At 44.9% G+C, this 24,483-nt stretch overlaps 1 protein-coding gene across 5 annotated transcripts in view; it reads left to right on the forward strand.

Annotated features, from left to right (window-relative positions):
- LOC135914509 (uncharacterized) overlaps positions 1 to 24,483 on the forward strand; it is a 41,494-nt gene that overhangs the window by 11,889 nt on the left and 5,122 nt on the right. For 2 of the 5 annotated variants that reach the window (XM_065447398.1, XM_065447397.1), the window contains exons 3-6: positions 1,250 to 1,555; positions 11,783 to 12,088; positions 20,337 to 20,416; positions 22,106 to 22,487. In XM_065447398.1, the coding sequence (XP_065303470.1) occupies positions 1,250 to 1,555; positions 11,783 to 12,088; positions 20,337 to 20,416; positions 22,106 to 22,487 (1,074 nt within the window). Of the gene's footprint in view, positions 1 to 1,249; positions 1,556 to 11,782; positions 12,089 to 20,336; positions 20,417 to 22,105; positions 23,157 to 24,483 lie in introns of those variants that run through there. The other 3 variants (XM_065447395.2, XM_065447396.2, XM_065447399.1) reach the window with 2 other exon arrangements.

Here is a 24,483-nt window from a genome sequence, read left to right on the forward strand (position 1 = left end):
TCAATTCATTACCCTCCAGATGAAATTCTGGTAGTTGGCCCATGCCTGCCTGGCGTGGCAAATCCTGTTTCGTTAGCGTATACTTACTTGCTTCTGTGTTAAAAATGCACGTCCTTTACATATTTCATTCACGCAGTCTCTTGAAAACATCGTACTGATTGTAATGTTATTTGAGTTCGCGTTACGTATCGTAAGACTCTCCAAAGTAAGCGGGCCGGCCACTAAAAAGGAGCGTGCGCGATGATTGCGAAATTAGACCGCAAGACCTCTACTAGCTGTCGCTTAAGTACGGCCGACCAGTCATGGTGGCTTAGTGGTTTTGGCGTTTCGCTAGAAAGACCCAGGGCACCGGTTCGAATCCCGACAGCGGCGGTCGCATTTCGAAGGGATCGAAATGGCAAAACGTCCGTTTACCGTGAGAATGCTGCACGCAATAATATCTGTAATGGTCAGAATTAGCTCGGACTCCCCCTGCAATGGAAGGAAAAGTATGGGGTTTTTCGTGCCAAAACAACTTTCTGATTATGAGGCACGCCGTAGTGGAGGAGTCCTGAAATTTCGACCACCTGGGGTTCTTTAACGTGCACCTAAATCTAAGCACACGGGTGTTTTCGCATTTCACCCCCATCGAAATGTGGCCGCCGTGGCCGGGGCCCTGCAATGGAGTGCTTCATGATCGTGTCGTGTTTTCAGTACGTGCGACCCCGAATTTATTCACCATTAATTAGCTGATCCGTAAATAAATCAAACGTTTCTGCTTGGTTAGGTTAATTCTGTACCTCAGGGCCTACCCATACTCCACCTCCTGCATGCATGTGACATTTCACTCACCTCATTGCGGCTGCAATCCCGATTGAGTCTACCCGAATTTTAAATATTAGAACTGATAGTTCGTGTACATATGGTTAACGTATGTAAAACAAGTGTGCGCCCAACAGCTGTGCAATACTCTCCCATGTTGGCGTCCGCACACCATGAACAAGTTGAACTTCTTTCCCAAACGTCCAAAACATGATTTCGTTACCAATTGTAGAAACGGAACCAGCATTGCAAAAGCATGCGCAAATTTTCATCGTACATTACTGTCCCCACCGACACTGGAAGGGCCTGCTCGATAACACAACAGACGTTCATTCTAACAGAACCATCTAACCAGAACCAAAGAGCAGAACTGGAAACTAAAATGGGTGGGCCAGGCAGCAAGCTAGCGATGGCCCATGCTAACGTTCCACGCTTATTCCTGGTGCAGTTCCTGGGACTTTGGAGATCGCAGCTTCTGCAGCCTTGCAGCATTCGCGCCCCGTGCCCCGAATCTGTCGCCAGGTTAACTACAGGCGCAAAACATCCGGTATGCGGGCGTATTGCGGTGGAGCCAATGGGCCGTCCTGGGCTTCAGATCACCGGCTCACTGACAGGAGCACATCGCGGTCCGCGCGATGTGCTTTGTACACGGCCGCCGACTATTTCTGCAAGCATCGTGGCATTCACTCACTCAGGGCCCAGCAGCAAGCTACCGATGCCCCGTGCTAACGTTGCACGCTTCCTCCTGGTGCAGGTAAGGAACTCTTATTTCTTTTACGCAAAGCCTAGTAGCCAGCGTGCAAGCTTTGTACTGCCGGGTCAACGGCGCTATTGTTCCATTGCGAGTGAGTGTGCGCCAATGCTGTTAAAGCTTCTCATGCTAACTGGTGATATCGCATCTAACTCCGTCCCTGACAAAGAGATTCTTAATGTTTTCAAAGAACTGCAAACTGGTCAGAAGGTAAAGCTTGAACAACTAAAGTCTATTGAAAAAAGACTAGTTGATCATGATAAAACGTTCAGTGAAATTAAGGCACGGCTAGACAAAATTCAGACAGCCTTTGCTGGTATCGACGACATGCAGATTGAATCGGGCGAAGTTCATGAGATAAGCTCTGAAAATTCGGCACAGGTAGGTGCACTGTCTGCCCGGATAAACGATGCTGAAAATTGGTCTAGAAGAAATAACGTTCTTTTTTTCAACATCACTGATAAACCAAAATAATCATTGTCTGATTCTAAGAAAATAATTTTTTCACATTGTAAACAATATTTAGATGTACAAATAGAACCACCTGATAATGAGCGTGCACATCGCGTTGGGTCTTTCCAAATTGGGAAAGTGAAGGCCTATAATTGCGAGGTTCGCATACTTTAAAAGCAGAGATCTTGTCCTTCCTTCCGCTCAAAAGGTCTAAGATATTTGCAATGCCATTGCATAAGATCTCGCCCCAAGCCCGCGCCTTGTCCAGAAACACCTCATCGAGTTAGGAAGGGCCCGTAAGCTGATGTACGAGTTGCGACATAAAAAGCTTAACGCAGGTGAAAAAACCTACTACTTCAACCACACTTCTAACCAGGTGATTGAGTAAGGCCTTTAGCCATCATTGAGGCCAAATTGTAGACCACATTCATGGAACAGTCAGCGTTTATCATTCCTGCTCGCTAACATTCGAAGTGTTGCTCACAAGCGTGATGCACTGTGCAGTCTGATAGGCTCAACTTATTGTGATGTTTTACTACTAACAGAAACATGGCTCAAGAGATAAATCGATGATACCGAAATTCTCCCTTACCTCTCGCATTTTGACATTTTTCGGAAAAATAGATCCGATAACTAACGCGGTGGGGGTGTATTAATCGCCATTCAAGTTGTTCACTTGTAAACCTCTCTTCACAACTGGAAATGATTTGCATTTGATGCATTGCTACACACCCGCACGTTTTGATTGGTATTTGCCATCGGTCTCCCCGTACCGACAGTTCTTTCACACCTTTACTTCATGAAGCCTTAAATACGTTAACAAAAACATATCCTAACAGTCCTGTCCTTCTGATTGACGATATTATTTTCCAACTATTGATTGCTCCGATCCTGCCTCTACGTTATCTATAAGCAGCCCCGCTAGCGATATCATAAACACGTGTATAGCATTCGGCTTAACGCAGCTCGTCACTGACTCATCACGTGTTACTGCTCTCTCGTACAACGTTTTAGATCTTGTATTAGCAACTCACCCTGATAACTTTACCCCTGTCACCTTATTGCGCGGTTTGAGCGACCACCTGACAGTACACATTTCGTTTCATTGCGATGTGCTGAAGAAACAAAGGAAAATCGAGAAACACTTACACTGTATGATAAAGTGGACTATGTCAGCATGAACCGAGAATTATCTGAGTACTGCGATGCGTTCGTCGCTAACTTTCCACTAAATTTTCTCTAGTCGAACTGGCTGCTTTTCAAAGCAGAGATGCAACGCCTTACACGTCTTTACATCCCCACCATTACAATAGCAGAAAGAACAGCATCACCATGGTTTAATCTATACCTCAAACAGCTAAATAATAAGAAAAAACGGCTTGTTCGATCAGCCCAACGATCCAATTCTTCTTCCACATGGCAGAAGTATTATGCAGTGGAAAAAAAATATGACAAGTTAAGCTGTCAAACTCAACACAACTTTCTTTCTACCACTTTACCAGCTATGCTACAAACTAACCCGAAGCGACTTTGGAAAACTATTTATCATAATCAACGGAATGAGATATCACTTATCAATAGCTCCGGACTTCCGCTCCCTGAGATTGCAGATCTTCTTAACACAACATTTAGTTCAATTCTTTCTAATGGATTGCCTGACGGCTTGCCCCATCCACCATACTTCGCATATCCGTCCGTATTTGGGTCCTTTTCGAAGCACGCCGCTGTCATCCGGGATCTGGGCGTCGTCCAAAACGTGTAGCCGTGAACGTGAACTGTGAGAGGCTTACGAAATCCAAATCACTGGTCTAGCCAGCGTGGGTCAAACTAGCTGTTACGCTTTATGATTCATAATTGAGATTCCTAAGCAATAAGAAGTCATAACAATGCCTTCGGCTGACTCGAGTCCTTTGCGTGTTTTATGCGTTTGCGCATATGTATATTTGTGTATGTATAGAGTGCTCTGTTTCCAGAATAAACAGTTATAAATGTAGCGAGCGCTCGTGTTTCCTTTCCTTTCGACTTTCGTTGTTTTCTTATTTTTTCGAGTTTCTTGCGATAAAAAGCATCGCGTCAAGTAAACACCAACTCGCCCCAAAAATGGTTATCCTCTCTTACAATAGGTTCTTAAATACACAGATTTCTGCGGAGAAAATGTATGTAGCAGACACCTAACCAAAAGAAAGAAAACAGAGCATCGAACATCTGGAACGATAACACGCCTCACACGCTGCAACAATGTGCGAGAGACATGAATACATTTTCGTTGCGTGCCGCCAAAACAGAAGAAAGAAGTATGTAAAATTTTGTCGACTAGCAACGACGCCACCAAACTTAGCTGGAAGACAACAGTTATAGAACTGCAGGGCTCGGCAAACCTGCAGAAATACTGACAAGCTCCACAGCCTTCCTTTTTCTTATCAGCGCATGAGAAGTAATTGATGATAGGTTTTATTGTTTTGATAACCACGACTATCTCTTCTTTAACGAAATGAGCTTCAGTTATTATAGCACAAGGTAATATTGGAAACAGAAGTGCCTGCTTCTAGTCTAGCACTCATTCCATAGGCTTAATTGTTGTCATCTCTACTTCATAACCCTCGATCATCTTTCTTACGGTTTAGCTTCAGCGTACTCCTAAATGTAACACGATTCCAGTAATGGTGAGGGCATGAAGCCAGGAAACCACGAATAGTTCAAAAACGAAGAAGCCAACCTGCTAACCATGGTTAGACAAGTAAAATAAGTTTAAAGTGCAATGCTTCAAGACCGTGAATAAAAAGTAAATCCTTAATAAATAAACACCACTGGTGCGCCTACACAACTGCCGTCCGAGTGTGACATCTTCGGTGCATTGCAACGTACAAGTCACTCACGGGACTCGGTTATTGGCACAAAAACAAAAGTTGTGCTGCTTCCTTCAGTGCCCACTGTATGTTTATTAATGTTGTAACTATTCGAATTCAGTTCTTTGTGCGCTAATAATATGCATGCTCGGAGCTTTAGAATAACGCAGTTCTTAAGGCATTTATTTGATCGGACTAGGAGCACCGCAGCGGCGATAGTCTAGGCGTATAGCACGGACTCCGAGCGCGAGCGGCGTTCACCAGCAAAAGCACTGAAGAGGACGACCCACTATACCGTTCCAATCCTTGTGTGCACACAGTTTACACAAATACTAATTAGTTAATACTCATTGCATGCGTCGTTTTCACAAGTTCTGTTTTGTGATTTCTACGGGATTGTCTGTATTTCTGCAAGTATCTGTAGATATTCCAATCGCTTCTTCGATCGAGTTGTGCGTAAAGATAGGTCGCAGGACGAAGTACATGGTGAATAATTTTATCTTGTGTTCTCAGAAAACAATTGAGGCTTCATTTCCACTGTTCGTTGCTATATGCGAAGGTTCAGGTATACCCGGTACTTGGACGTACACAGACGCAGTTTATATACATATGCGAAGACGTGGGATCGTTCCCCACCCGCGGCAAATTGTTTTTTCATCCACTGTCATTTCCATTTCCAGGCAAGGTTCCACAAAAGTGTCGTCCCCACTGCTGCTTGAACCCACAACGGAAGTTGGGAACTAGCTGTTCTTGCTTTTCTTTTCTGCCAAATTAAGACAAGGACCCTGTGCTGGTGGTGTGAGGGTAGAGACGATGAAGGATCCAACCAAGAAGGGTATCACAGAAAGAACACAAAAAAGCACTAAAGAAATTTCCTGAACAAGAAGAAAGCTAACAGAGGGCCCGACTTTTATTAGTAATATCATAAGGAGTCAAGAGAGAGAAGGAAGTTTAATGACACGAAATGCCGAGAGGTCGGCCTGAGGTATATTCCTCTAGCCAGCTACTCGGCATTGGGGGAAGGGGAAGAGGGAAAGAAAGAGGGAAGAAAGAGGTGCATGATGCGTGACGATGACGATAGAAGGAAGATGTAGAACATATGGCAAGCAATTTGGCATGCTCAAAGTCTGCAATCCAGGCCCGTAAGTTTTATAAAGTTCAGTAATGCCTTGATGACCTTGAACCTCGACAGAGCATCTGGCCAAGGGCCTAAAATAACGTCCTCCGACAACGGTGCGCTGTCGAGACGCCTAAGGCCTTGACCAACCTATCACGCTCTTCCACGTACTTAGGGCAGACACAAAGCACATGACCTATAGTCTCAGTCACATTGCACACCTCACAGTGTGGAGACTCGGTGCGTCGCATGAGGTGCACGTATCCACGCGTAAACGCTACCCCCAGCCTTAGTCTGTGCAGAAGACTGGCACAGCTTCGTTGAATTTTCGGTGGTAGCCTAAAATTCATGGTAGGGTCCAATCTCTGGAGTCATCTAAGGCGATTATTCGGATTGTCCCAGTGCTTTGCTGGCTAACATTTCCAGGGTTCTACTAGTACACGTAAATACCCAAGAAAGTGGATGGGGAAACAGCGCCGCGATACCTCAATTGGTAGAGCATCGGACGCGAAATTCGAAGGTTGTATGTTCGGTTCCCACATGCGGCAAGTTATTTTTTCATCCACTTTAACTTCCATGAACTTATCGTTTCCTTATTCCATTTATTAAGCACAAGTAATTTTCCCTATGTTGTCCTTGGTGTCAGTATTTGTTGCCTTCTTATGTTATGTCATGAAGCAAGAATGTCCTAGGAATACTGGCGCGAAATACATTTCAGGAAAAGGGAAAGAAGAAAGAAGACATACTGCAGCGCGATATGTACTTTTCGCTAAATGTACTTCGTGCAACAGTCAAGTATACCTAGGAAATCTAAGCACCAACTTACCGTTAGAACAAGTCCTTGAGCAAGTATATCTTGCGGCAGTTTTCCTGTTCAGAAATTGGGCTTTGATAATCACGGTCGCGCATTCAAGATCATGACCTACCAGCATTCTTTATACTTCCTTGTAAGTCCTTGAGATGCGTCTTTTGGCTTGGCAAGATCAGATTTATGACTTCAAGAATGACTTCCTTAAAACTTACAGGAGTGACCACCGTCGAGCCGACGCCGATTGCCTTTATCGCGTGCCACTGGCGATGACACACTGCGATGAAAACCGCTTCGATGGCTGCATGTAACTCTCCTGCAGACTGGGATGGCTTGAAGGTCGCTTGCGACGTGGCCTTTATTCAAAGCTCAACACAAATTTCTCTGTTGTGTGATGCATCTGCGGCAAGTAAAAGGGCCCCTTGACACGCTGCAGTGTGCGGTCGAATCAGAACGTATGTCGCTTCGTCATGCATGCCTGGTAGCACGTCACTTCGAAGACTTTCTACAACAACGAGACGGAAGCGAGTCCCAATGACGAAGTAGTCGGTTTTACATAGTGAGCCATCGCGTATAGAGAACTGGCCACTAACTTTGGTAGTGTGATGCGCGACAAAAAGAGGTTGCAAGCTCAGGTCATTACGCAGTTGCTGTTGAAAAACGGTAGCAATATTAGGCTGCATAGACTCTTTCATCGCATTTTCCGCTACTGACTCGATAAGTCGGGACTATTTAGCTTAATTTATTGCACGCTGCTTCGCAGTAACGTCAGAATATGCAAAGGACCTAACCTTGACAACTGCAACAGCCTCTCTCCGTGAATATCCTGGCCTCTGCAATAAGTTGGGTATACAATAATTTCATGAGCTCTTGCCGAGCATTTCGATAAAGCTGCTGGATAGCTTAATTCAAAAAGACAGGACTTTTACAGCGACGTTGTGACCTCATTAGAGGGATCACATTCGCCATGGGCGTAACAGCATGAATTTAGGTTCCAACCTCCTGCACTATAGCCAGAACGCGAACAGCTACGACAAAGAACAGAACTGGTAACGAAAGGTCTAAGTCTTAAAATGAGCGGCTACACTATCTTTCCGATAGGCAGAAGGTACCAGCAAACCTAGCGATAACGACACAGTGGTACCTTTTTTAACCGCCTTCGAGGTGGTTATGTCAGCATAAAGCTAAGACGCAAAAACGGACATGTTATAAAAAGCCTTTGTTGGGCTTGGCACAACTCGGCGCAAATGTTGCTTTCGTACGTGATAAATGTGGCGGGACAAAACGCTCACCGGAACACATGCAAATGGCGCACATTCCAAGGCCTGCTATAAAGTTTCGATCTTCTGATGACATACGCACCTTACCACACCTTCCGAAATTAACGGACATTGCTTACCATCTGGAGTTTAAATGTCATTAACTTGAGCTCCGCCTGGAAAACGCCCGAGTTGTTCATCACAAAAATTCCCGCTCGATGGCACCAGTGCGACAGGAATGTCGCTAACTCTGCTACAAAATAACGATGCCAAGGTCAAACCATCAGGCTGCTAGGAGGACTAACCAAGAACTGGGCCCTTGCTCATGAAAGAATTTATAGGTCAGCGCCGACGTGATTGCCTTAAGAGGTATGACAGGTTCAAGCTAAATAATTTACATAAGAGGCCTAATCAACCAACACTCACGCAAACATTCGTTGAACGGGTTCTCTCAGCTGAGGCTTTCTATGTTGGTGCTGTTGTATTGCCAAAGCCGTTGTTATTGTAGTCGCGGAAAATGGATCATACCCACAAATGAATTGACCAAATAGAAGGATTTGAAAATGCCGTAAAGTAATTACAAATCAATAAACAAGCGATAAAATCGCAGCATATAGTTTTGGGGCATAAAAACCAAAGAAAAAATATGCTCAGCGATTACATCTTCATTTATTTTCAACTCTTTCCTTTGTCCTCTTCTACTTGGCAAAGCTAAAGACTGGAACAGAAAGGCCATGTCACCGCTTATTTTCAACTCTCTTCATTGTCCTCTTTGGTTGATCAAGCTAAACACTGGGATCGATAAGCATATATATTACTGCAACATCAACTCTCTCACCAGAGCCATGACCGAGTTTGGACAACCACCGCAGGGGCTCGGTAGGAGGCGGGTTAGAGTAAAGCAATGCCCGCCACCGGTGGCACCTGTGGCCCAGGTTGGCTCCGATCCCGGGGGTCAAGGCTTGAACCCTACTCACTGGCCGAGCCGTGATTGGTTGGCTGGTGGGCTCGGTTCGGAACAGTGCCACTTTTTTTTTCGCTTGAACAATTTTATTTGCCCTCAATATTTGAGATTGCTCATAGCTTAGCATTCTCGCAGTGCCTTTTTTTACACCGTGTTTGTCTTGTTTGGTTTTAAAGGAGTTTAATGGTGCTTCCTTAGCGAGGGCATAGCCAATTTGATCATCCGTCCGTTGCCCTCACCCCACCTGCATTTCGCGAATCTGTTTTACAACTTGCCAAAAACCGTTGAAGAATGCAATCGCGATCTTCCCTAGTGGGTGTGTGCTGTAATTGAGGCTCGACAGCAATTATTCTTATTCTTACTATTATTGTCTGATACCGGTTTTCTTCTCACTATTTTCTTTTTCTCCAAACACAAAACATTCACTTTTAAACTCCGATGCTCAAATTGTTTACTCCCTTGTTGTTATTATTATTTTTAGGCACCTAATTGAACCACCCGATTCTCGGCCAATCCCCCACTGTGGGTATGTGCCACGGCCACTCAGGACAACAACAACCACAACATCGGTCGTGTGGCCTTTGCGCTGTCTGGTCCTGCTAGTCGCCATTGGCCCAAGCTTGATCCTCAGCAGTGGATCGCTGGTGGCATATAGCTTTGCTACAGCCTGTACACCAGGCTTCGAAACGCTGCTGTGTGCCCCCAATCTTTGTGAAACATTTTTTCCGTCAACATAAGACTGCCTTCTGCAAGAAAGCAAGTTCACACTTTTTAAGAAACCGGTTATCGTCACCACACATGCTGTAGGGCAGTGGAGACCACACGCGGCTCGGACACATCAGTTGGCAAGCCACGTCGGTCAAAACTTTCCGACCAAATGGGAGCGGGTGCGTAATCCACGTGAAGCCCGATTTTCCGGTGACTGCAGCGCGTTTGAAGCTGTACAAAATGCAGTAGTCGTGTCCTGATTTTGATTCTTGCTGCACTCTTGTTATAACTGATCTTCCCTAAAGTATAGTATAAACGTCTCGGTATAAGTGTGCGTTGCATCGCCGTTCCTCTTTCTCTGGTCCTCCTACTTTAGATTGCAAACGACTCCGGACACATGGTTGAATGTACATAGCTACATTGCGTTGAAGATTGGGCTAGGTTGTTCGGGTTCATAGAACATCCAGCCGCGAGACAATGAATGACGATACAATTTAAAGAACAGACAAGGACCAGAACTGACATTGAAAATGTATACAAGTTGAAGTAAGGAAACAAAAGTGCAGAAACACGAAAGAATTGTAACAAAACTAAATACCAATAAGAAACATAACTTGCTATCGTGTATACTACATGCCCATGCATCCTGAACAACGACACATTCATGCTTTCAAGTATTACGCCTTCCCGCTTCATCTGAGCTCCTTATGGTGGCAAGGTTAAACTTGCGCAATTTTTGTTCGTTTCGCTGAGATCGCGCTTCTAGAGGAGATGATTTTCAAACTCCCGCCTCTAGCAACATTTGCCATAAATAAGAAAAACAACTTCAATTCATTACCCTCCAGATGAAATTCTGGTAGTTGGCCCATGCCTGCCTGGCGTGGCAAATCCTGTTTCGTTAGCGTATACTTACTTGCTTCTGTGTTAAAAATGCACGTCCTTTACATATTTCATTCACGCAGTCTCTTGAAAACATCGTACTGATTGTAATGTTATTTGAGTTCGCGTTACGTATCGTAAGACTCTCCAAAGTAAGCGGGCCGGCCACTAAAAAGGAGCGTGCGCGATGATTGCGAAATTAGACCGCAAGACCTCTACTAGCTGTCGCTTAAGTACGGCCGACCAGTCATGGTGGCTTAGTGGTTTTGGCGTTTCGCTAGAAAGACCCAGGGCACCGGTTCGAATCCCGACAGCGGCGGTCGCATTTCGAAGGGATCGAAATGGCAAAACGTCCGTTTACCGTGAGAATGCTGCACGCAATAATATCTGTAATGGTCAGAATTAGCTCGGACTCCCCCTGCAATGGAAGGAAAAGTATGGGGTTTTTCGTGCCAAAACAACTTTCTGATTATGAGGCACGCCGTAGTGGAGGAGTCCTGAAATTTCGACCACCTGGGGTTCTTTAACGTGCACCTAAATCTAAGCACACGGGTGTTTTCGCATTTCACCCCCATCGAAATGTGGCCGCCGTGGCCGGGGCCCTGCAATGGAGTGCTTCATGATCGTGTCGTGTTTTCAGTACGTGCGACCCCGAATTTATTCACCATTAATTAGCTGATCCGTAAATAAATCAAACGTTTCTGCTTGGTTAGGTTAATTCTGTACCTCAGGGCCTACCCATACTCCACCTCCTGCATGCATGTGACATTTCACTCACCTCATTGCGGCTGCAATCCCGATTGAGTCTACCCGAATTTTAAATATTAGAACTGATAGTTCGTGTACATATGGTTAACGTATGTAAAACAAGTGTGCGCCCAACAGCTGTGCAATACTCTCCCATGTTGGCGTCCGCACACCATGAACAAGTTGAACTTCTTTCCCAAACGTCCAAAACATGATTTCGTTACCAATTGTAGAAACGGAACCAGCATTGCAAAAGCATGCGCAAATTTTCATCGTACATTACTGTCCCCACCGACACTGGAAGGGCCTGCTCGATAACACAACAGACGTTCATTCTAACAGAACCATCTAACCAGAACCAAAGAGCAGAACTGGAAACTAAAATGGGTGGGCCAGGCAGCAAGCTAGCGATGGCCCATGCTAACGTTCCACGCTTATTCCTGGTGCAGTTCCTGGGACTTTGGAGATCGCAGCTTCTGCAGCCTTGCAGCATTCGCGCCCCGTGCCCCGAATCTGTCGCCAGGTTAACTACAGGCGCAAAACATCCGGTATGCGGGCGTATTGCGGTGGAGCCAATGGGCCGTCCTGGGCTTCAGATCACCGGCTCACTGACAGGAGCACATCGCGGTCCGCGCGATGTGCTTTGTACACGGCCGCCGACTATTTCTGCAAGCATCGTGGCATTCACTCACTCAGGGCCCAGCAGCAAGCTACCGATGCCCCGTGCTAACGTTGCACGCTTCCTCCTGGTGCAGGTAAGGAACTCTTATTTCTTTTACGCAAAGCCTAGTAGCCAGCGTGCAAGCTTTGTACTGCCGGGTCAACGGCGCTATTGTTCCATTGCGAGTGAGTGTGCGCCAATGCTGTTAAAGCTTCTCATGCTAACTGGTGATATCGCATCTAACTCCGTCCCTGACAAAGAGATTCTTAATGTTTTCAAAGAACTGCAAACTGGTCAGAAGGTAAAGCTTGAACAACTAAAGTCTATTGAAAAAAGACTAGTTGATCATGATAAAACGTTCAGTGAAATTAAGGCACGGCTAGACAAAATTCAGACAGCCTTTGCTGGTATCGACGACATGCAGATTGAATCGGGCGAAGTTCATGAGATAAGCTCTGAAAATTCGGCACAGGTAGGTGCACTGTCTGCCCGGATAAACGATGCTGAAAATTGGTCTAGAAGAAATAACGTTCTTTTTTTCAACATCACTGATAAACCAAAATAATCATTGTCTGATTCTAAGAAAATAATTTTTTCACATTGTAAACAATATTTAGATGTACAAATAGAACCACCTGATAATGAGCGTGCACATCGCGTTGGGTCTTTCCAAATTGGGAAAGTGAAGGCCTATAATTGCGAGGTTCGCATACTTTAAAAGCAGAGATCTTGTCCTTCCTTCCGCTCAAAAGGTCTAAGATATTTGCAATGCCATTGCATAAGATCTCGCCCCAAGCCCGCGCCTTGTCCAGAAACACCTCATCGAGTTAGGAAGGGCCCGTAAGCTGATGTACGAGTTGCGACATAAAAAGCTTAACGCAGGTGAAAAAACCTACTACTTCAACCACACTTCTAACCAGGTGATTGAGTAAGGCCTTTAGCCATCATTGAGGCCAAATTGTAGACCACATTCATGGAACAGTCAGCGTTTATCATTCCTGCTCGCTAACATTCGAAGTGTTGCTCACAAGCGTGATGCACTGTGCAGTCTGATAGGCTCAACTTATTGTGATGTTTTACTACTAACAGAAACATGGCTCAAGAGATAAATCGATGATACCGAAATTCTCCCTTACCTCTCGCATTTTGACATTTTTCGGAAAAATAGATCCGATAACTAACGCGGTGGGGGTGTATTAATCGCCATTCAAGTTGTTCACTTGTAAACCTCTCTTCACAACTGGAAATGATTTGCATTTGATGCATTGCTACACACCCGCACGTTTTGATTGGTATTTGCCATCGGTCTCCCCGTACCGACAGTTCTTTCACACCTTTACTTCATGAAGCCTTAAATACGTTAACAAAAACATATCCTAACAGTCCTGTCCTTCTGATTGACGATATTATTTTCCAACTATTGATTGCTCCGATCCTGCCTCTACGTTATCTATAAGCAGCCCCGCTAGCGATATCATAAACACGTGTATAGCATTCGGCTTAACGCAGCTCGTCACTGACTCATCACGTGTTACTGCTCTCTCGTACAACGTTTTAGATCTTGTATTAGCAACTCACCCTGATAACTTTACCCCTGTCACCTTATTGCGCGGTTTGAGCGACCACCTGACAGTACACATTTCGTTTCATTGCGATGTGCTGAAGAAACAAAGGAAAATCGAGAAACACTTACACTGTATGATAAAGTGGACTATGTCAGCATGAACCGAGAATTATCTGAGTACTGCGATGCGTTCGTCGCTAACTTTCCACTAAATTTTCTCTAGTCGAACTGGCTGCTTTTCAAAGCAGAGATGCAACGCCTTACACGTCTTTACATCCCCACCATTACAATAGCAGAAAGAACAGCATCACCATGGTTTAATCTATACCTCAAACAGCTAAATAATAAGAAAAAACGGCTTGTTCGATCAGCCCAACGATCCAATTCTTCTTCCACATGGCAGAAGTATTATGCAGTGGAAAAAAAATATGACAAGTTAAGCTGTCAAACTCAACACAACTTTCTTTCTACCACTTTACCAGCTATGCTACAAACTAACCCGAAGCGACTTTGGAAAACTATTTATCATAATCAACGGAATGAGATATCACTTATCAATAGCTCCGGACTTCCGCTCCCTGAGATTGCAGATCTTCTTAACACAACATTTAGTTCAATTCTTTCTAATGGATTGCCTGACGGCTTGCCCCATCCACCATACTTCGCATATCCGTCCGTATTTGGGTCCTTTTCGAAGCACGCCGCTGTCATCCGGGATCTGGGCGTCGTCCAAAACGTGTAGCCGTGAACGTGAACTGTGAGAGGCTTACGAAATCCAAATCACTGGTCTAGCCAGCGTGGGTCAAACTAGCTGTTACGCTTTATGATTCATAATTGAGATTCCTAAGCAATAAGAAGTCATAACAATGCCTTCGGCTGACTCGAGTCCTTTGCGTGTTTTATGCGTTTGCGCATATGTATATTTGTGTATGTATAGAGTGCTCTGTTTCCAGAATAAACAGTTATAAATGTAGCGAGCGCTCGTGTTTCCTTTCCTTTCGACTTTCGTTGTTTTCTTATTTTTTCGAGTTTCTTGCGATAAAAAGCATCGCGTCAAGTAAACACCAACTCGCCCCAAAAATGGTTATCCTCTCTTACAATAGGTTCTTAAATACACAGATTTCTGCGGAGAAAATGTATGTAGCAGACACCTAACCAAAAGAAAGAAAACAGAGCATCGAACATCTGGAACGATAACACGCCTCACACGCTGCAACAATGTGCGAGAGACATGAATACATTTTCGTTGCGTGCCGCCAAAACAGAAGAAAGAAGTATGTAAAATTTTGTCGACTAGCAACGACGCCACCAAACTTAGCTGGAAGACAACAGTTATAGAACTGCAGGGCTCGGCAAACCTGCAGAAATACTGACAAGCTCCACAGCCTTCCTTTTTCTTATCAGCGCATGAGAAGTAATTGATGATAGGTTTTATTGTTTTGATAACCACGACTATCTCTTCTTTAACGAAATGAGCTTCAGTTATTATAGCACAAGGTAATATTGGAAACAGAAGTGCCTGCTTCTAGTCTAGCACTCATTCCATAGGCTTAATTGTTGTCATCTCTACTTCATAACCCTCGATCATCTTTCTTACGGTTTAGCTTCAGCGTACTCCTAAATGTAACACGATTCCAGTAATGGTGAGGGCATGAAGCCAGGAAACCACGAATAGTTCAAAAACGAAGAAGCCAACCTGCTAACCATGGTTAGACAAGTAAAATAAGTTTAAAGTGCAATGCTTCAAGACCGTGAATAAAAAGTAAATCCTTAATAAATAAACACCACTGGTGCGCCTACACAACTGCCGTCCGAGTGTGACATCTTCGGTGCATTGCAACGTACAAGTCACTCACGGGACTCGGTTATTGGCACAAAAACAAAAGTTGTGCTGCTTCCTTCAGTGCCCACTGTATGTTTATTAATGTTGTAACTATTCGAATTCAGTTCTTTGTGCGCTAATAATATGCATGCTCGGAGCTTTAGAATAACGCAGTTCTTAAGGCATTTATTTGATCGGACTAGGAGCACCGCAGCGGCGATAGTCTAGGCGTATAGCACGGACTCCGAGCGCGAGCGGCGTTCACCAGCAAAAGCACTGAAGAGGACGACCCACTATACCGTTCCAATCCTTGTGTGCACACAGTTTACACAAATACTAATTAGTTAATACTCATTGCATGCGTCGTTTTCACAAGTTCTGTTTTGTGATTTCTACGGGATTGTCTGTATTTCTGCAAGTATCTGTAGATATTCCAATCGCTTCTTCCATCGAGTTGTGCGTAAAGATAGGTCGCAGGACGAAGTACATGGTGAATAATTTTATCTTGTGTTCTCAGAAAACAATTGAGGCTTCATTTCCACTGTTCGTTGCTATATGCGAAGGTTCAGGTATACCCGGTACTTGGACGTACACAGACGCAGTTTATATACATATGCGAAGACGTGGGATCGTTCCCCACCCGCGGCAAATTGTTTTTTCATCCACTGTCATTTCCATTTCCAGGCAAGGTTCCACAAAAGTGTCGTCCCCACTGCTGCTTGAACCCACAACGGAAGTTGGGAACTAGCTGTTCTTGCTTTTCTTTTCTGCCAAATTAAGACAAGGACCCTGTGCTGGTGGTGTGAGGGTAGAGACGATGAAGGATCCAACCAAGAAGGGTATCACAGAAAGAACACAAAAAAGCACTAAAGAAATTTCCTGAACAAGAAGAAAGCTAACAGAGGGCCCGACTTTTATTAGTAATATCATAAGGAGTCAAGAGAGAGAAGGAAGTTTAATGACACGAAATGCCGAGAGGTCGGCCTGAGGTATATTCCTCTAGCCAGCTACTCGGCATTGGGGGAAGGGGAAGAGGGAAAGAAAGAGGGAAGAAAGAGGTGCATGATGCGTGACGATGACGATAGAAGGAAGATGTAGAACATATGGCAAGCAATTTGGCATGCTCAAAGTCTGCAATCCAGGCCCGTAAGTTTTATAAAGTTCAGTAATGCCTTGATGACCTTGAACCTCGACAGAGCATCTGGCCAAGGGCCTAAAATAACGTCCTCCGACAACGGTGCGCTGTCGAGACGCCTAAGGCCTTGACCAACCTATCACGCTCTTCCACGTACTTAGGGCAGACACAAAGCACATGACCTATAGTCTCAGTCACATTGCACACCTCACAGTGTGGAGACTCGGTGCGTCGCATGAGGTGCACGTATCCACGCGTAAACGCTACCCCCAGCCTTAGTCTGTGCAGAAGACTGGCACAGCTTCGTTGAATTTTCGGTGGTAGCCTAAAATTCATGGTAGGGTCCAATCTCTGGAGTCATCTAAGGCGATTATTCGGATTGTCCCAGTGCTTTGCTGGCTAACATTTCCAGGGTTCTACTAGTACACGTAAATACCCAAGAAAGTGGATGGGGAAACAGCGCCGCGATACCTCAATTGGTAGAGCATCGGACGCGAAATTCGAAGGTTGTATGTTCGGTTCCCACATGCGGCAAGTTATTTTTTCATCCACTTTAACTTCCATGAACTTATCGTTTCCTTATTCCATTTATTAAGCACAAGTAATTTTCCCTATGTTGTCCTTGGTGTCAGTATTTGTTGCCTTCTTATGTTATGTCATGAAGCAAGAATGTCCTAGGAATACTGGCGCGAAATACATTTCAGGAAAAGGGAAAGAAGAAAGAAGACATACTGCAGCGCGATATGTACTTTTCGCTAAATGTACTTCGTGCAACAGTCAAGTATACCTAGGAAATCTAAGCACCAACTTACCGTTAGAACAAGTCCTTGAGCAAGTATATCTTGCGGCAGTTTTCCTGTTCAGAAATTGGGCTTTGATAATCACGGTCGCGCATTCAAGATCATGACCTACCAGCATTCTTTATACTTCCTTGTAAGTCCTTGAGATGCGTCTTTTGGCTTGGCAAGATCAGATTTATGACTTCAAGAATGACTTCCTTAAAACTTACAGGAGTGACCACCGTCGAGCCGACGCCGATTGCCTTTATCGCGTGCCACTGGCGATGACACACTGCGATGAAAACCGCTTCGATGGCTGCATGTAACTCTCCTGCAGACTGGGATGGCTTGAAGGTCGCTTGCGACGTGGCCTTTATTCAAAGCTCAACACAAATTTCTCTGTTGTGTGATGCATCTGCGGCAAGTAAAAGGGCCCCTTGACACGCTGCAGTGTGCGGTCGAATCAGAACGTATGTCGCTTCGTCATGCATGCCTGGTAGCACGTCACTTCGAAGACTTTCTACAACAACGAGACGGAAGCGAGTCCCAATGGCGAAGTAGTCGGTTTTACATAGTGAGCCATCGCGTATAGAGAACTGGCCACTAACTTTGGTAGTGTGATGCGCGACAAAAAGAGGTTGCAAGCTCAGGTCATTACGCAGTTGCTGTTGAAAAACGGTAGCAATATTAGGCTGCATAGACTCTTTCATCGCATTTTCCGCTACTGACTCGATAAGTCGGGACTATTTAGCTTAATTTATTGCACGCTGCTTCGCAGTAACGTCAGAATATGCAAAGGACCTAACCTTGACAACTGCAACAGCCTCTCTCCGTGAATATCCTGGCCTCTGCAATAAGTTGGGTATACAATAATTTCATGAGCTCTTGCCGAGCATTTCGATAAAGCTGCTGGATAGCTTAATTCAAAAAGACAGGACTTTTACAGCGACGTTGTGACCTCATTAGAGGGATCACATTCGCCATGGGCGTAACAGCATGAATTTAGGTTCCAACCTCCTGCACTATAGCCAGAACGCGAACAGCTACGACAAAGAACAGAACTGGTAACGAAAGGTCTAAGTCTTAAAATGAGCGGCTACACTATCTTTCCGATAGGCAGAAGGTACCAGCAAACCTAGCGATAACGACACAGTGGTACCTTTTTTAACCGCCTTCGAGGTGGTTATGTCAGCATAAAGCTAAGACGCAAAAACGGACATGTTATAAAAAGCCTTTGTTGGGCTTGGCACAACTCGGCGCAAATGTTGCTTTCGTACGTGATAAATGTGGCGGGACAAAACGCTCACCGGAACACATGCAAATGGCGCACATTCCAAGGCCTGCTATAAAGTTTCGATCTTCTGATGACATACGCACCTTACCACACCTTCCGAAATTAACGGACATTGCTTACCATCTGGAGTTTAAATGTCATTAACTTGAGCTCCGCCTGGAAAACGCCCGAGTTGTTCATCACAAAAATTCCCGCTCGATGGCACCAGTGCGACAGGAATGTCGCTAACTCTGCTACAAAATAACGATGCCAAGGTCAAACCATCAGGCTGCTAGGAGGACTAACCAAGAACTGGGCCCTTGCTCATGAAAGAATTTATAGGTCAGCGCCGACGTGATTGCCTTAAGAGGTATGACAGGTTCAAGCTAAATAATTTACATAAGAGGCCTAATCAACCAACACTCACGCAAACATTCGTTGAACGGGTTCTCTCAGCTGAGGCTTTCTATGTTGGTGCTGTTGTATTGCCAAAGCCGTTGTTATTGTAGTCGCGGAAAATGGATCATACCCACAAATGAATTGACCAAATAGAAGGATTTGAAAATGCCGTAAAGTAATTACAAATCAATAAACAAGCGATAAAATCGCAGCATATAGTTTTGGGGCATAAAAACCAAAGAAAAAATATGCTCAGCGATTACATCTTCATTTATTTTCAACTCTTTCCTTTGTCCTCTTCTACTTGGCAAAGCTAAAGACTGGAACAGAAAGGCCATGTCACCGCTTATTTTCAACTCTCTTCATTGTCCTCTTTGGTTGATCAAGCTAAACACTGGGATCGATAAGCATATATATTACTGCAACATCAACTCTCTCACCAGAGCCATGACCGAGTTTGGACAACCACCGCAGGGGCTCGGTAGGAGGCGGGTTAGAGTAAAGCAATGCCCGCCACCGGTGGCACCTGTGGCCCAGGTTGGCTCCGATCCCGGGGGTCAAGGCTTGAACCCTACTCACTGGCCGAGCCGTGATTGGTTGGCTGGTGGGCTCGGTTCGGAACAGTGCCACTTTTTTTTTCGCTTGAACAATTTTATTTGCCCTCAATATTTGAGATTGCTCATAGCTTAGCATTCTCGCAGTGCCTTTTTTTACACCGTGTTTGTCTTGTTTGGTTTTAAAGGAGTTTAATGGTGCTTCCTTAGCGAGGGCATAGCCAATTTGATCATCCGTCCGTTGCCCTCACCCCACCTGCATTTCGCGAATCTGTTTTACAACTTGCCAAAAACCGTTGAAGAATGCAATCGCGATCTTCCCTAGTGGGTGTGTGCTGTAATTGAGGCTCGACAGCAATTATTCTTATTCTTACTATTATTGTCTGATACCGGTTTTCTTCTCACTATTTTCTTTTTCTCCAAACACAAAACATTCACTTTTAAACTCCGATGCTCAAATTGTTTACTCCCTTGTTGTTATTATTATTTTTAGGCACCTAATTGAACCACCCGATTCTCGGCCAATCCCCCACTGTGGGTATGTGCCACGGCCACTCAGGACAGCAACAACAACATAGGGGGTGTGGTCTTTGCGCTGTCTGGTCCTGATGGTCGCCATTGGCCTAAGCTTGATCCTCAGAAGTGTATCGCTGGTGGCATATAGCTTTGCAACAGCCTGTACACCAAGCTTTGAAACGCTGCTGCGTGCCCCCAATCTTTGTGAAACATTCGTTCCGTCAACATAAGACTGCCTTCTGCAAGAAAGCAAGTTCACACTTTTTAACAAACCGGTTATTGTCACCACGCATGCTGCAGGGCAGTGGAGACCAGACGCGGCTCGGACGCATCAGTTGGCACGCCACGCCGGTCAAAACTTTCCGACCAAATGGGAGAGGGTGCGTACTTGACGAGAAGCACGATTTTCCGGTGACTGCAGCGCGTTTGAAGATCTACAAAACGCAGTAGTCATGTCCCGATTTCCATTCTTGTTGCACTCGTGTTATAACTGATCTTCCCTAAAGTATAGTATAAACGTGTTGGTATAAGTGTGCGTTGCATCGCCATTCCTCTTTCTCTGGTCCTCCTACTTTAGATTGCAAACGACTCCGGACACATGGTTGAATGTATATAGCTACATTGCGTTAAAGATGGGGCTAGGTTGTTCGGGCTCATAGAACATCCAACCGCGAGACAATGAATGACGATACAATTTAAAGAACAGACAAGGACCAGAACTGACATTGAAAATGTATACATGTTGAAGCAAGGAAACAAAAGCGCAGAAACACGAAAGAATTGCAACGAAAACTAAATACCAATAAAAAACAAAACTTGCTATCGTGTATACTACATGCCCATGCATCATGAACGACAGATTTCTGCGATACATTCATGCTTTCAAGTGTTATGCCTTCCCGCTTCATCTGAGCTCCTTATGGTGGCAATGTTAAACTCGCGCAATTTTTGTTCGTTTCGCTGAGATCGCGCTTCTAGAGGAGATGATTTTCAAACTCCTGCCTCTAGTAACATTTGCCATAAATGGGAAAAACAACTTCACTTCATTACCCTCCAGATGAAATTCTTGAAGTTGGCCCATGCCTGCCCGGCGTGGCAAATCCTGTATCGTTACCGAATACCTATTTGCTTCTGTGTTAAAAAGTGACCTCTTTACAGATGCTATCCATGGAATTTATGAAAAACGTCGTACTGACAGCATGGTTACTTGAGTTCACGCTACGTATCATAACACTCTCCAAACGAAGCGGGCCCGCCACGAAACAGGAGCGAGCACAATTGCCAAATTAGACCTCAAGGCCTCTACTAGCTGTAGTATATATTCGGCAGACCAGACGTGGTGGCTTAGTGGTTTTGGCGTTTCGCTACAAAGCCCGAGGGCACCGGTTCGAAATGCGAAAAACTGGTCTACCATGCGAATGCTTCCCGCTAAAATATCCAGGATGGTCAGATTTAGCTCGGACTCCCCCCCGCTACGGAGTGCTTCACAATCGTGTCGTGGTTTTGGTGCGTGCGACCCAGATTTATTCACCATGAATTAGCTGATCCGTAAATAAATCAAACGTTTGTGCTTCTTAGGCCACTTCTCTACCTCAGTGCCCGTCCATACTCCATCTCCAGCACGCATGTGAAATTTGACGCACCTCATTGCGGCTGCGATCCCAATTGAGCCTGCCCGATTTTTTTTTATATTAGAACTGATAGTTCGTGTACGTATGGTTAACCTATCAAAAGAAAAAAACATGTGAGCCAAACATCCGTACAATACTCTCCCATGTTGGCGTTCGCACACTATGAACACGCTGAACTTCTTTCCCAAACGTCCAAAACGTGATTTTGTTAGCAGTTATACAAACGGAACCAGTCATTGCAAAAGCAGGCGCAAATTTTCAGCGGACTTTACTTTCCCCACCGACACTGGAAGGGCCTGCTCGAAACGACAACAAAAGTCAATTCTAACAGAAACATCTAACCAGCACCCAAGAGCAGAAATGGAAATTAAAATGGGTGAGCCCGGCAACAAGCTAGAGATGGACCGCGCTTACGTTCCACGCTTCGTCCTGGTGCAGTTTCCGGACATTGGAGCTAGCAGCTTCTGGAGCCTTGAGCTTTCGCGCCCCGTGCCCAGAATCTGTCGCCAGGTTAAGTCCAGGCGCAGAACTTCCGGTCTACGGGCGTATTGCGGTGGAGCCAGTGGGGCCGTCCTGGACTTCAGATCACCGGCTCACTGACAGCAGATCGCGGTCCGCGCACTTTGTACACGGCCGCCGACTATATCTACAAGTATCGTGGCATTCACTCAGTCTTCTGAACACCGGAGCCCCCCCTGTGCATTCTGCGCATGCGTGGAATTCTGTTAAAACGCAACGCCCCATCAGCGCGCCCCTCAGTGGGTACGGCAGCAAGCCAGCGATGACCCGTGCTAACGTTCCACGCTTCCTGCTGGTGAAGGTAACGAACTCTTATTGTCTTTACGCAAAGCCTAGTAGCCACCGTGCACTCTTTGGGCTGCCGGACCCACGGTGCTTTTCTTGCATTGTGTGTGATTGTGCACATATGCTGTTCAAACTCCTCATGCTACCTGGTGATATCGAAACTAACCACGGTCCTGACAAAGAAATTCTTAATGTTGTGAAGGAACTGCAGTCTGAACAGACGGTAATGCTTGAACAACTAAAGTCTATTAAAAAAACTAGTTGATCATGATAAAACGTTCAGTGAAATTAAATCACGGCTAGACATAACTGAGACAGTCTGTGTTGGTATCGACGACATGCAGATTGAATTGGGCAAACTCCATGAGATAAGCACTCAAAATGTGGCACAGATGGTTGTACTGTCTGCCCGGATAAACGATGCTGAAAGCAGATCTAGAATAAATACCCTCGTTTTACACAGCGTCCCTGATAAACCAAAAGAATCATGGTGTGTTTCTCAGAAAATCATTTTTGTGCATTGTAAACACTATTTACATGTACAAATAGAACCGCGTGATATTCAGCGTGCACATCGCATTGGGTCTTTCCAGATAGGAAAGTGCAGGGCTATAATTGTGAGGTTCGCCATCTTTAAAAGAACACATCTTGTCTTTTCTTCGGCTCGGAAGTTTATGGATACGTGGTATGCCGTTGCACCAGATCTCGCCCCAATCACGCGCCTTGCCTAGAAACGCCTCATCAAGTTTGAAAGGGCCCGTAAACTACGGCACAAGTTGCGGCATGAAAAACTTGTCGTAGGTGAAAAAACCTACTACTTCAACCACACTCATAACTAGATCATTGAGGAACGCCTTTAGCCATCATTGAGACCAAATGGTAGACCACATCCACGGAACTGTCAGCCTTGATCATTCCTGCTCGCTAACATTCGAAGTGTTGTTCCGAAGGGCGATGCACTGTGCAGTGTAATAGGCTCATCTTCTTGCGATGTTTTGCTACTAACAGAAACATGACTTAACAGATCAATCGATGATACCGAAATTTTCCCTTAGCTCTGGCATTTTGACATTTTTCGAAAAGATAGACCCGATAACTCACGCGGTGGGGGTGTATTAATCGCCACTAAGCGGCACCTGCATTGTTCGCTCGTAAACCTCTCTTCACAAATGGAAATGATTTGGATACGATGCATTGCTACACACCTGCACATTCTGACTGGTATTTGCTATCGGTCTCCTAGTACCGACAGTTCTTTCACACTTTTACTTCATGAAGCCTTAAATACGTTAACAAAAACATATCCTAACAGTCCTGTCCTCCTGTATGGAGATTTTATTTTTCCATCTATTGATAGGTCCGATCCTGCCTGTACATTATCTATAAGCAGCCTCGCTAGCGATTTCCTAAACACGTGTATAACATTCGCCTTAGCACAGCTCGTCACTGACTCAGCACGTTTTACAGCTCCCCCGTACAACGTTTTACATCTTGTATTAACAACTCACCCTGATAAATTTACCACTGTCACCTTATTGCGCAGTTTGAGCGACCACCTGACAGTAGATACGTCGTTTCATTGCAACGTACTGACGAAACAAAAAATCGAAAAACACTTACACACTATGATAGAGGCGACTATGTCAGCGTGAACCGAGAATTATCTGAGTAATTCGATACGTTCGTAACTTTCCACTAAATTCTGTCGAGTCGGACTGGCTGCTTTCAATACAGAGATGCATTGCCTTATACGTCTTTACAACACCACCATTACAATAAGAGAAAGAACAACATCACCATGGTTTAATGTATTCCTCAAACGGCTAAATAATGAGAAAACGGCCGTTTCCATCGGCAAAACGAGCCAATTCTTCTTCCACATGGCAGAAGTATTATCAAGTGGAGAAAGAATATGACAAGTTAACCTATCAAACTCAACACAACTTTCTTTCGACTACTTTACCAGCTATGCTACGAATTAACCATAAGCGATTTCGGAAAATTAATAATCC

This window comes from Dermacentor albipictus, chromosome 8 (genome assembly GCF_038994185.2).
Source record: "Dermacentor albipictus isolate Rhodes 1998 colony chromosome 8, USDA_Dalb.pri_finalv2, whole genome shotgun sequence".
In the NCBI taxonomy this organism is placed as follows: domain Eukaryota; kingdom Metazoa; phylum Arthropoda; class Arachnida; order Ixodida; family Ixodidae; genus Dermacentor; species Dermacentor albipictus.